At 35.4% G+C, this 12,500-nt stretch overlaps 1 protein-coding gene across 5 annotated transcripts in view; it reads left to right on the top strand.

The window, feature by feature from the left end:
* Rp1 (RP1 axonemal microtubule associated) overlaps positions 1–12,500 on the top strand; it is a 316,770-nt gene that overhangs the window by 180,739 nt on the left and 123,531 nt on the right. For all 5 annotated transcript variants that reach the window (XR_007109811.1, XM_047561225.1, XM_047561216.1 and 2 more), the window contains one exon: positions 9,037–9,236. Coding sequence is in view for 4 of the 5 variants with exons in the window: in XM_047561225.1 (XP_047417181.1) it covers positions 9,037–9,236 (200 nt within the window). In the remaining variant the exon portion in view is untranslated. The remainder of the gene's footprint in view (positions 1–9,036; positions 9,237–12,500) is intronic.

The raw sequence follows: 12,500 nt of genomic DNA, 5'->3' as shown, positions 1-12,500 counted from the left end.
AATATATTTTATAAACAAAGTATAAATTCACAACAAAATATAAGCAATAACAGAAAGTAATCTCCATTTTTCTGACAGAAACTGAGGTATGAATAAGGTACTGTAGGTCCTAGAGGTTTGAATTTCTAATTTCTCTCTTTGCCTGTTTGATCATTTTTCTTGCCTTTAAATGTATTACATTCCTCTAACTTGGAGTAAAATGTATGCTGTCTGACAAATTTTGTGTTTTAGAATCTAGTCATCCTTGGGTAAAATGAAATAGTGGACTGCTATTTGGTTCTTTGAACCATGTTTTTAAACCTATCTTGGGAGAAAACTAGAATGTTACCTTTAAAAAAGTGATTTTTGAAAATTAGTTATTGGGTGTGCTACCTCAGACAGTGAACAGATAATACATGTCTCATTGACAAGCCTATGGTATTATAACATCAACCACAGGGAAATTGGCATTTTGATTTTTGCTGCATTGGACTAGTTCCAGTTCTATAATTCCCTATGTTACATCATGAATCCATGTAGCAGGGTGAGAAATTACACTGCATGAGAAACATGTGCTTAGTTAAAATTTCTCACAGAAGAATTAAATATTGTGTCAGGAAGCAGTGGTACCTAAATTAGAGATGGCTACCTCAAATAAAATTAGATGTGGTTAAAAATAGTTGAAGTTTCTAGGAATAGACACATTTTTATGGGTTGCCAAATGCTTAAGAGAAAACCTTCTACATGTCTTATAAAATTTGTCTGTTCTTGCAAAAACATTTTTAAAAATGTTACCATTGTTAAAATTTTAAGAAGTGGTAGGTATATATTTTTGATTGAAGGAGATCAAATGTATTACCTTTGTATAACTATTACAACAAAATACTTGAGACAACTAATTATAAAGACAAAAGGTTTATTTAACCACAGTTTTGGAGATTCAGAGCCCAAATAGTGACATGGAATAGGCTTGGTAAGGATTGCCCCTTGACTGCATCTGTTCCTCAAGGTGCAGATGACAAGGTAAAAGTACTGGGGTAAGCAAAAGATCACATCTGAGACTGCTGCAGAGAGAGACTGGAGTCCTACAGTCCCCTTCAATGGTCTGCCCCCAATGACCTAAGAAGGTACCATCTCCCAAAGATTTCATTATCTACCAATAGAGCCGCCCAGGGGATGAGCCCTTAACAAAAAGACCTTTGGCAGACATATTATTACCCTCATTCAAACCTCAGTATCAATAATTAGCAAAATTGACAAAATTAGGCTTTGTGACATATATAGACATTTTCAAATAATTCTTTCACTTAATCGTCAAATATGCATTATGCATTTAACTAAAAGTCAGATGTAAGGAAATATAGTGGTGAGCAAAACAGACTTGGTCTTAGTCCTCTTGAAGTTTACAGCTGAGTGGGTCAGGTAAACACTAAACCACACAAAAACAGAAGGCTAAAAACTGACAGTTGAGATAGATGAAGGATACATACAGGACATGCTAGACACAAATTAAAATTTGACCCATAATACAATGTAAAAGACTAAGTTCTTCATTGTAGTTAATGGCAATACACCAGAATTGGAGACTGAGCCAAAGACTGAGAAAAGGGAGTCTGAACTTAATTTATTCATGAGCTACTTAAACCATTGGTATACCACAATCTTTTGACTTGAACATGAAATCCTGGAAATCCAGATAATAAAATTGCTCTAATACAAACACCATCTATAAAATGAATGTTCATGATTTTTAAAAAATTTTAACATATTTGACTGCAATAAGACTGGTTTTTATATCATCCATGACCTTAGGTGGGGAAAAATAGTCTTTGTATATGAATGTTATCTAGAAGTTTCTCATTCATTACTGAATAATTAGATCATGACTTCCTTTAGTAGTCTTTTCTCAATTAACAGTTGAAGTAGTTAAAATTGTTTCTTGCAAGAAATACCTTCCTCTTGGTTTTGCAATTTAGCTGTCATACTAGATAGTTTGGTTTATATTAGTCATTCATATGAAAATATGTATGAATTAAAGTATTTTAGAAAACTTATTTCTTACTTTTAAAGATATCTAAAATCAACTATAAGTTTCTGAATAGTATGTTTATCAGTTCCCTTTTGAGATAGGGCAACATATATAGCTTTGGGTTTAGGAATAATAGCAAAATGAATTTGTACTCTGTTCAAAATGCTTATTTATTTTAAAAAAAGCTGGAACTTTTTTCATGTACATCAAAGAGGCTTGAGGATTTAGAACTTACAACACCACATATATAGTAAATATTGCTTTTGTAGTAGTAAATAGAGATGTATTACATTTAGATTTCAGGGTTTTCCTTTAGGTCCAAATTGAATTATCATAGTAGCTTTGTTAAGATGGGGGGATATAAGGAATGAATCTTAGTTTTTTTAGAGAAATTTTTTGTGTTTTATGTCTGACTTATTTCACTTACCATAATATCTTCTGGGTTCATCCACGCTGTTTCAAATGACAGTCTTTCCTTCTTTATTATGGCTGAATATGTACTTAACACATTGAACTCTAAGGATCTAATCCACAGAAATATAATAATTTCCTGCAGCATAAGTTGCAATCATAAAATTCAAGATTTTGGGAAAAAATTTTTTTGAATAACAGGAATTTGGAAACAGTCTAAATATCTACCAACAAGGACCAGTTAATCACTGATAGCACAACCATACTATCAAGTTCTACACTAATATAAGATAGATAAATCCATATAAAATGAAATAGGATAATATCCTAGATGAAAAAGTTAGGTTAAAAAATTAGACTGTATAAAAAATCATAATATTTAAACTTGGTTTAAAAAGACAGTTAAATGTGTATGCAGATATATGTTTATATGTTACTACATTAAAATGCATAGAATAAAGCCTCAAAAGGTTGACAATGGTTAAGTTTGTGAAGGGAGATGGATAATGTCGAGGCTCAGAAAAGAATACCCCAAATACCCAAAGTGAAGGCTTCAGAAGCACATTTTCCTCCCTCTGTTCTTCTCCTGCCTTCTTACACAAGTCATAGAAACTCAAACTCCTCTTTTCAAGGAGAAACCCCTTCTCCAAAGCAAACCATAAAGCCTTCAAATATTACTCTGGTCTTCTTTTTTTATGAAAATTATTTTAAAAATTTGTTCTAATTAGTTTTACATGACAGTAGAAACAAACCTTTCTCAATTTCAAGAATCTAATAGAATACAACACAGTAATATTGGGAGACTTTTAACACATTTCTCTCACTACTGGATAGATCTTCCAAACAAAAACTAAACAAAGAAACTATAGAACTAAATAATACAATCAATAATTTGGACTTAATGGATGTATGTAGAATATTTTATCCATCAACAACCAAATAAACTTTCTTCTCAGCAGCACATTGATACTTCTCTAAGATAGACCATATCTTATGCCACAAAGCAACTGTTTGCAAATACAAAAAAGTAGAGATACTACCCTGCATTCTATCAGATCATAATGGAATTAAATTAGAAATCAATGATAAAATTAAAATTAGAAGACAATCCAAAACCTGGAGATTAGGTAATATGCTACTGAGAATGTGTTTTCATGTGAAAAACTTCTGATATAGGTAGGTGGAAGGAATGCATCCCCATGTACCTTCTACCCAGCTTCAACAATTATCAGCATTTTACTAATCCTATTTTAGTTATGGCCCTTCACAATATCCCACACCATCCCCACTGGATGATCGTAAAGCAAATCCAAGACACCAAACCACTTCATTTACAAACACTTAGGAAACTCATATTTTAAAAAATTATTTAAGGGAGAATATACATTACTTCTGAATAATTGTAAGTTTGGAAACATTGCTTCTAAACACATTCAAGCCAAACATAGACCAAAAAGACTCATGATTTAATGTTTTGAACTGAAACCATCCTAGAAATTTCACTATAAATGCTTATTTTTACAAATAACAAAATTGAGGCCCAGGAAGGTGAACGTGATGGCAGTCTCACCCCAGCACTGTGTCTGCACACGGCACTTGAGCAGGCAGTGTGGCCAGCATGCCAGTCCTTGCTGTGTCTGTTCCAGATGCTCAACAATGGCGCAGGGCAAGTCCTAGTCTATGCCCCGGTGTCAGCTATGGCATGTTCTTTCTTTAAATCTATTTAGGTGTCAACCCTTTAAAACACAGAGAAGCATGGACAAAAAATTATGAAATGTGTTATCCAGTTGAGAAATTCCTTAAAAGCAGTTGTCAGTAAATTAAATTTATTCAGAAAAAAATGTGGAACTCACAAAGCATAAAGGAAAATATTAAAATTATACCACCTTACTACTTCCAAAAAACACTTTAAAATTTATTTGTGTATGTGTAGATATACACATATAGGTTATATTCAGTATTCCATTTCGTGATCTGCGTTTCAGTTAATAGAAGGTAGTAAACATAAGTATTTTAAATAATATTAAGTATCCTTTTATAAAATAATAACTATAAATTCTTTTGTATAGATATACCATAATATATTCACCTAGTCCTTTATTATAACTTGCAGTGGGTACTCATCTATATTTTACATGTTTTTAAGAATAATTTCTAGAAAGGAAATTACTAGGTAATGGATTATATTGATTGCTCTTCCTGTTATGGTCTTAGCTCCTTTTTAATATTACAAAAACCTCACTCCTCATTCAGAGGAAGTATAGGTTTATGTTTTATGCTGCTGTTATTGTAGTAAATTACAATGTGAAAGTAGTGTCAGTTTTCATTTGTGATACAATGAGAACTTGAAGAGACCTTTGATATGACAAAAACAATGGAGAAGTTCACATCAAGATTGCAGAAATAAATGGTTCATATCAGCTATCCTAATCACTTGAAAGTACCTCTTTGTGTTGATCAGAAAACCTACTGGTATTTTCTTTTGTCCTACAAAATGTCAGTGTCCTCCTCTATACAATGACCCTTGCCTTATTGTTTTCCTCTTAGTGTAGTCTCATTTTTTCTTAGTATATTTTTCATATACACACACAACAAAGTATCAAGTGGATTCTTAGCGTTTCTTTTTAGTATATTCTCTTCTGTTTTAGTATTCTCTAAAAATATGGTTTTTAGATTTCTGTGAATATTTCTCTTAAAGTGTGAATCTTCAAAGAGAAGCCTTTATTCTTATAATATCTGAACTGTTAGAATAATGGTATTCCTTTAATGTGGATACATCAGTTAATGCTGTCTTGGCTTGTAATACATGTTTTAGTCATCTTTATTGCATTCCTGAATATATTATCATCATTAAGATATTTTATGTGCAAAACATATAACTGATGCTTTCAATCAAGAGGCAGACTTTTACCTTGATACTGATTAGTTTTTTATCTTCCTGGTATCTATCCAGCATTCTAGCATATCGGGATACCTTTGATTATTTGATCTTATTTTCTCTTTGTCAGCTATCCATACTGACTTTGTTCATTCTGTGATCTGTATAAATGCTTACTATACCTCAAATTGAGAAACTGATATCAGGACTATTTAAGACGGTCCACGTTAATTTTATAGAAATAAGTATTTTTTCCTTTGCAAGTTAACTATAGGGAGAACGCTTTAACTTCTTTTATTTTCTAGATGACTTTACTTTTTTTGAAACTAGGGTTAAGCCATGACCATTTTTATGATATTGTGCTATCAAATGATTAAGGGCACTTGTTTTCAATTGTTGCTCTATATTTTAGTGTTAATGAGCTTGTCTTTTTATGGCCACGCTGTGATGGTGATTCATGCCTTAAGCTGACTTCACATTTGATCTACCTGGGAACTATTAAAATTGGTTAATTTGTTATTTATTTCTGAGTTATTTTTCTTCCTCCAGACCTGCAAGAGACCAGCACCACAAAGGTAGCTGAGCACTTTTGTTTTGTTCTGAGTCAACCTGATGGCAGCTTAATTAAAATGTTCTGTCACCCACACAGAGGATATTTTTGAGTCATCCAGATACGTTTTAGGTTCCATAGATTTTATTCAGGGAGACCCTGAAGGAGTCTGTTGCCTAATCCAACCTGACCATCATCAATATTCTCCCAGCTTAGAGTATTTTAAACTTCTAGTCAACAAAAGCAACTGCTTTTATGGTTCGCAGATGGAGAAATTTATAGTCTGAGACTAATGGACTTTGGTTCATTTCCAAAAGATCATGGCAGTAGATGGTATTCATATTTAATTGATAGCAGTCCAAACTTTAATACATCATTATATATTATAGATTATGCCATATTAAGTCATCAATTTTGTAATATGAGTACACCTTCACTATATGTTTTATTTGTGCAAATGATGTAAGAAAATATTAGCACAGGAAGAAGGAGCCAGAGAGACCATCAACTCATTCACAGATGATATCAAATAAACAAGTATATACACACACATGGACATCCAAAAGACTATAATAGCCAAGGACTCTTGACCTTATTCCAGGACTTTTTTGTGTATTTGTTCACTGTTCAGTATTCATTTTTCACTGGTCTTCCTGCTTCAGTATCTCCTGGCTCCAGCTCACCCATTTTAGACTGATCCTTCTAATACTCGACTCATATTCCTCTCTGTTGCCTGCACAAAGATATGCAGCTCCCTTGCAACTTGCCATACCTTTCATGATCTCATGTAATGTCTCCTTCAGCTGTATATTGGCACCTAAAGTTCTGCCAACATGCCTGCTGCTGCAAACCCCGCCATGCCAGGAATGCTGTTCCTTCTGTCTAGAAGTCCCTTCCCAACTTTCTCCCAAATTTTGACACATCTTTCTATTGTTCCCCTATGAATCCTTTTCTGCCCACTCCTCCACAGTTACCACTTGTTGCTGTCGGTGACATTTGAACTCTGCAGTACTTTTGTTTTCTAGGAATTTATTTGCAGGTTCTGAATACAAATATTTATGTCTTTCTCCACTAGATGGCGTGTATCTTCAGGGCAAGACTTAATCAGTGCCATTATAAGATAATAATAAACCTAACAGGGGTACCCAGTAAATAAAAGGAATTAAATAATGTTTTCTTGAATTGAATAAAAGCGGTCCTTTTACATGATTTAACATATTCATAAGATATTGAATAAATGATTAGCATCTGTAAGAGCATCCTGCTGACCTAGGATCACTAATTATTCTCTTGACTCCAAGGTGTGTTACAGACTTTTTGGTAGGAATCTGGTTGGTTACACTGTTGTCCAACATCTGAGAAAACTGCAAATGTGTTCAACTAGAAATGGTAGGAAAAACTGTTAGATATTCACATGTAATATTTGAATCTTGAATATGAGATTTTATCATAAAATTATGTTGAACCAATTTTTGTGATCTTTTCTAGGTCAGCTATCCTTGGTATTATACCCAGAATGACCTGGAAATTGCACTTGCTTTTTTTCCCCCCACATTTTTTATGGGTGCATTGTAGTTGCATGTATTGATGGGATTTGTTGTTACATATTTGTACATGCGTACAATATCACAATATAATTTGACCAATGTCCCTCCCCAGCACTTCCCTCTCCTTCTCTGCCTCCCACTCTCACACTTTCTTTGCCTGAGTTGGAGGTTTCTGTCTGTGGAACTCTGGGCAAGTCACTTAATCTCAGGTGTGTCCACCTGCTTAGTGGTGGGCAGTACCTTATGGGACTAGGATGAGGACTGAGTAAGACTGACATGGTAATGAATGTTAAGTACTGCTGCTGTGTCCTGGTGATCTGTGTTTAGATTATAGAACACCTTCATCTTGTTTACATACAGGGTTTTGAGGTTAAACATTCCATGGTTTACTTATTATGGGACTTGATTTTATTTATTTAAACTCTTTGCCTCTTCATCCTAAAATGGACTTCATAATTTGACTCACCTCATAGATTTGTAGTGATGTTTGAATGAGAAATGTATGTAACACATTCAGTACAGAACTCAGTATATAGTAGGAGCTAAATAAATGTTGATTGTTACAATAGTTGAAGAGAAAATGCCAGAAGTTATAATTGTTATAATGATGGAGATTACTTGGGACACCTAAGAGAAAGTAATGTCAATTCTTTCATAGCATTTTTTTCTATGTATAATTTTTTAAAAATTCAAGTTAGTTTGCTATAGCTTAGCAGGAAATAACTAGTTATTTGCTGTTGCTCTTGATGTACTAATAAGATTCTAGGTGCTATCCAGGATTTCCACGGTGTTAGGACATAAAATTAAACCTTGTAATCCTTTGATATAAGGAAATTTAGCTCATTATCTTGAGTATGTAATATTTCTATGCAGAAATATCAGTTAAGGACTAAGGTGCTATTGTTGGAACAATTCCAGACAGTCAGTGCAGAGTAGCTTGGCAGTTGCTGTCTGCAGTCTTCTCACGTGGGTCAGCAGGCTCAAGGAACTGTGAAGAAGACAGCCATTCTAGTTTGGGACTTCTTAGCTGTTAGGGCAATGTGGCTGCTAGAGGCTGCCTTGTGAAGTGTTAGTGCTATGCAGCCCCTGTTCTGACAGGCAACTGCTCTGAGCATCTCAAGAACCCTTTGCAGATGTGAATATCCTCTTTAGTTCCAAATGCTTTTCATTGTCCTCTCCAGATTTTTTTTTCAGAAATTTTTCTGTGTTCTCAATTTGATATTTTTATATCTCATTTGAAAATGTTTCAATTTCATTTTTTGTTACTTTATATTACAGTAGTTATATATAAAATCCATAAGGCAGGCAGCCACCGCTTTATGGAAAATCCATGGGCACGGAACTGCAAACTGTCTTGCCCTCTTCTGTCTCTGCATTGAGAATAGGTAAAAGTTCACCAGACTCTTTAAATATTTATTGTTTTAATTCAGTTTAAATTAGTAGTTGAGTTTCAGTTGACTAGAACCTTACTGTAAGCAGACAAGCACAAATCAACTCCCTAGAGTCCTTTCAGTGCCTCCTCACCTTACCTCACACACCCTGCCCAGTTTTGATGTCCTTGGGCTCCCATGCGACAAAGGATTTTGTCAACTTGATGTTATAGCTGATCTGCCACTAATGCCTTTTTCCCCCCTATATATAGAAGAAATCAGACTTTCCCAGAGCAGTGAGACTCTTCTGTCTGAAGATGAATGGAAGGTGATAGTGCTGACGGGAAATACAGGGACTCAGGCCAATGTCACACTCTGGGTATATGGAGATGAAGGAGTCACTGGACCAATAAGTCTTAACAAGGACAACCCAGAGCAACTCTTCCTTCCAAGACAGGAGGATGAGTTTCAGGTAAACAAAATCATTGGCAGCATTGTTCTTTGAACTTCGCAAAGGCATTTCTGAAACATGGAAAAGTGTAATCGTGTGTATGTGTCCCTTGTAAAATAAATCTTTAGTCTATTAGAATCCCCATCAGTTAGTTATGTTGATTCCTATTGCAATAATCAAAGGAAACATTTTGCTCACATATCTTACATAAGCAAGAAAACTTGTAGGAGAGAATGTTTCTTTAAAGTCAATTCATTTTAGGTCATTGATTCAAAACTGGCCTCATCAACCATCAACTCAAATTATAACCAGATTACAAGTGATCTAGATTCTTCTGGCAGTGAAAACCTGCCTTTTGTATACTAGCGCATATTGCTCACCTGTATGGGTTTGAAATTATTTTCTTGGCAACTTTATAAACCATATTCTAAAGCTTTGTCTATGCCTATTCTAATTTCCCTTTTATTTCCTAGTGTCAGAGAACTCTGTGTTTTGAATACAGCTGTTTGCCTCATGTAGTTCCTCAGAGCCTTGGCCAAATTTCAATTAGGACAATTACATTCTACTTTACTTATTCACACCCCACATCCTGCAGGGTGAAAGCTATATAGTTCTTTGGTGCATTCTGAAATAGCAGTCATTATCCCTGGAGATTACTCCTTTTGCATCCTAAGACTGACTAGAAAATAGAGAATGAGAGAGGACAATCAGAGTCACTAGGAAGACAAGACTGTTTGGGGCTGCAGAACTTGTTTCTTACTAATGTCCAAATGGTTTCTAAATCTTCAGACCCAAACCTGTCATTCTATTTTTGCAATCATTAAGTTAGTTTTTTAGTCAAGAAAAGCAGTTGTCTGCAGTCATGGAGGAGTACTTTGGCTTAAGGCACATTATATGCAATGTATTTCCAAAGATTAGTTGAAGATGATGGTTTAGAACTCAGAGTGCATATGTTATGATTAGTCCCAAGGGCATCCTAGAGAAGCCTTATTTTCCTTAATATCCTTGTGGTATATGTATTTATAATCTGATAAGTCCTGTCTATGTTTTTCTGGAAAAATTTACTCAGAATTAAATCTTAGAATGGTATAGATTCTCATGATTGCACATTGGAATCACCTGGGGAGCTTTAAAAACTACTGATGACTGGTTCCACCTCCAGAGATTCTAGTTTATTTTTTCTGGGGTACAGACTGGGCATGGAGATTTTTAAAAGCTCCCCAAGTGATTCTAAAGTGCAGTCAAGCTTGAGAAATCTCATTACAACACCGGAATGTGAATCAGGTGAGCTGGTTTGGAGTCCTGGCTTCCCATATGTTAGCTGTGTGATCTTGAATATGTCACTTAATTTCTCCAGGTCTGCATGTGTAGAATGGAGGCAATAATATCCATTCTTTCTAAATTCCAGGGTAGTCTGATAACAAAAAGGGAAAATGTATAAATCCTAAAAGGAATTTATTGTCCTATAGGAAATGTAGTCAATTGGTTAAGAATGGAGGGTTTGTAGTTATGGATGCCAAATCCAAACTGAAATCAGCCTCTCAATAGTTCTCTAACCTAGTTCTCTGTCCTAGGAATCTGAGTTTCCTTCTTAAAGAAGAGGGTAATGATACTCTCAATTTCTACGAGATTTAAAGAATATTTAGGAATATATGTGCTATTCACTGTGCCTAGTAGATGGGAAATACCCCACAGATGAAAGATATCATTACAGTTGCCAAGAATTCTCCCTCTCCTGGTCAGTAGTATCAGGATATCTACCCTCCTAGACTCTCACTAACCATGAAATGAGAAAAAATTCTCATCCAGCTCCAGCTGCCAGCTGTGATCAGGTCAGGGTTAAGTGTGGAAGCCCCCAGGAATCCACCCTAGAGTCACATGAACTCTAGGCCAGCAGCATGGGCATCACCTGGGAGCTGGTTAGACCTGCAGAATCTGACCACCAAATCCAAAGGGATGGAATCTGCATTTTAACAAGACCTTTAGGCAATTTTGTGTGTACCCTAAAGTTTGAGAAGCACTGGGTTAGGGGTTACTAGGCATTGGGCGTGGGGACTCTTGATAGTCTGACAACCCTAAACTAGGATTAGTTAGCTCATTCCTGCTGTCTCTTCTCTTCCATGGGCATTGATTTCCTTTTCATTGTTATCATTTATCACCTCTGAATTTATCTTTCATTCTCTTTTTCTTCCCTTCAATCAAAATGAGCATAAAACCATTTTTGAGGACATTGTGGTACACCTGATCAAACAGGCTTGAGTTCAAATTTTATTCCTGGAACTTACTGTGTTTCCAGCTGTGTGTCTTTAGACGAATTACTGAACTTCTTTAAATGTCTTCATTTGTTAACGTAGACTCTGAAGAACTTTCCTTTTCCCAGGGCTGTTATGCATCTGGAAGAGATCATGCATGTCCAGCCCTTGCACTCTGGCTGGCTCATCTCATTGCATGGGAGTTCAGACTCCTGAGGTAACAGAAGACAGGCATGAAGTTACACGTCTGCTACCCCAACTACTCAGATATCTCTTTATTGTTTTCACTTAGAATGTAGAGAAAGGGGAAGTTTAGACTCAGGTCATAATAGATTCTTGGGACAACACAAGGAGATCTAAAGGTTGGTTTACCTTTCAGAGATAAACCTGGTCCCAAATGAGGGATTACTTCCTACTTCCTCTGGTGGGAAGAACTAGCCTTTGAGTTCTGTCATGATCAACTCTGGGAATAAGAAAGTGGGAGGAGATTGAAATGGACTGTGAAGGATTAACACTTTTCCTTCCTTCCAGTCAACACCAGCATCATTTCTCCTGGACTGCTTGCTGAAACAGGCTCAGGGCTGTTTCAGGTGCAAAAGTCCAGGGGTGAGGTGAGGAGGATGTGGTGATGAGTCCTTAAAAAAAAAAAAAAAAAAAAAAAAAAAAAGAATCTCAAAGCAGAGAACATGGGTATGAAGTGGGAGTTTTGATGGTTTTTGGGTCACCTGACTGTTTCAACTCTGCTGGGATCTAGACCATAGGTAGGCAATGATGTAAGTCAAATATAACCTGCAAGAAGTACCTGGTTATTTATCTTGAGTCTGTAGCAGCATGTGGTTACTCGTAGGAGAAATAATGATAATGGTTATTATTAATTCAGTCATTAAATAACAAGGTGATAAATTACAGTTTTTAATCCTCACAGTTTAGTATCCTGGATGCATTTTATTGTACTGAAAATATCTGTTTATAAATCTATCTCTCTGGGTTCTATATTTCTCCAAGTTAGGAACTCTGCTATCATTTTTATCTT

The sequence above is a fragment of the Sciurus carolinensis genome, chromosome 1 (genome assembly GCF_902686445.1).
Source record: "Sciurus carolinensis chromosome 1, mSciCar1.2, whole genome shotgun sequence".
In the NCBI taxonomy this organism is placed as follows: domain Eukaryota; kingdom Metazoa; phylum Chordata; class Mammalia; order Rodentia; family Sciuridae; genus Sciurus; species Sciurus carolinensis.
This window is presented reverse-complemented; position numbering and strand designations above follow the sequence as displayed.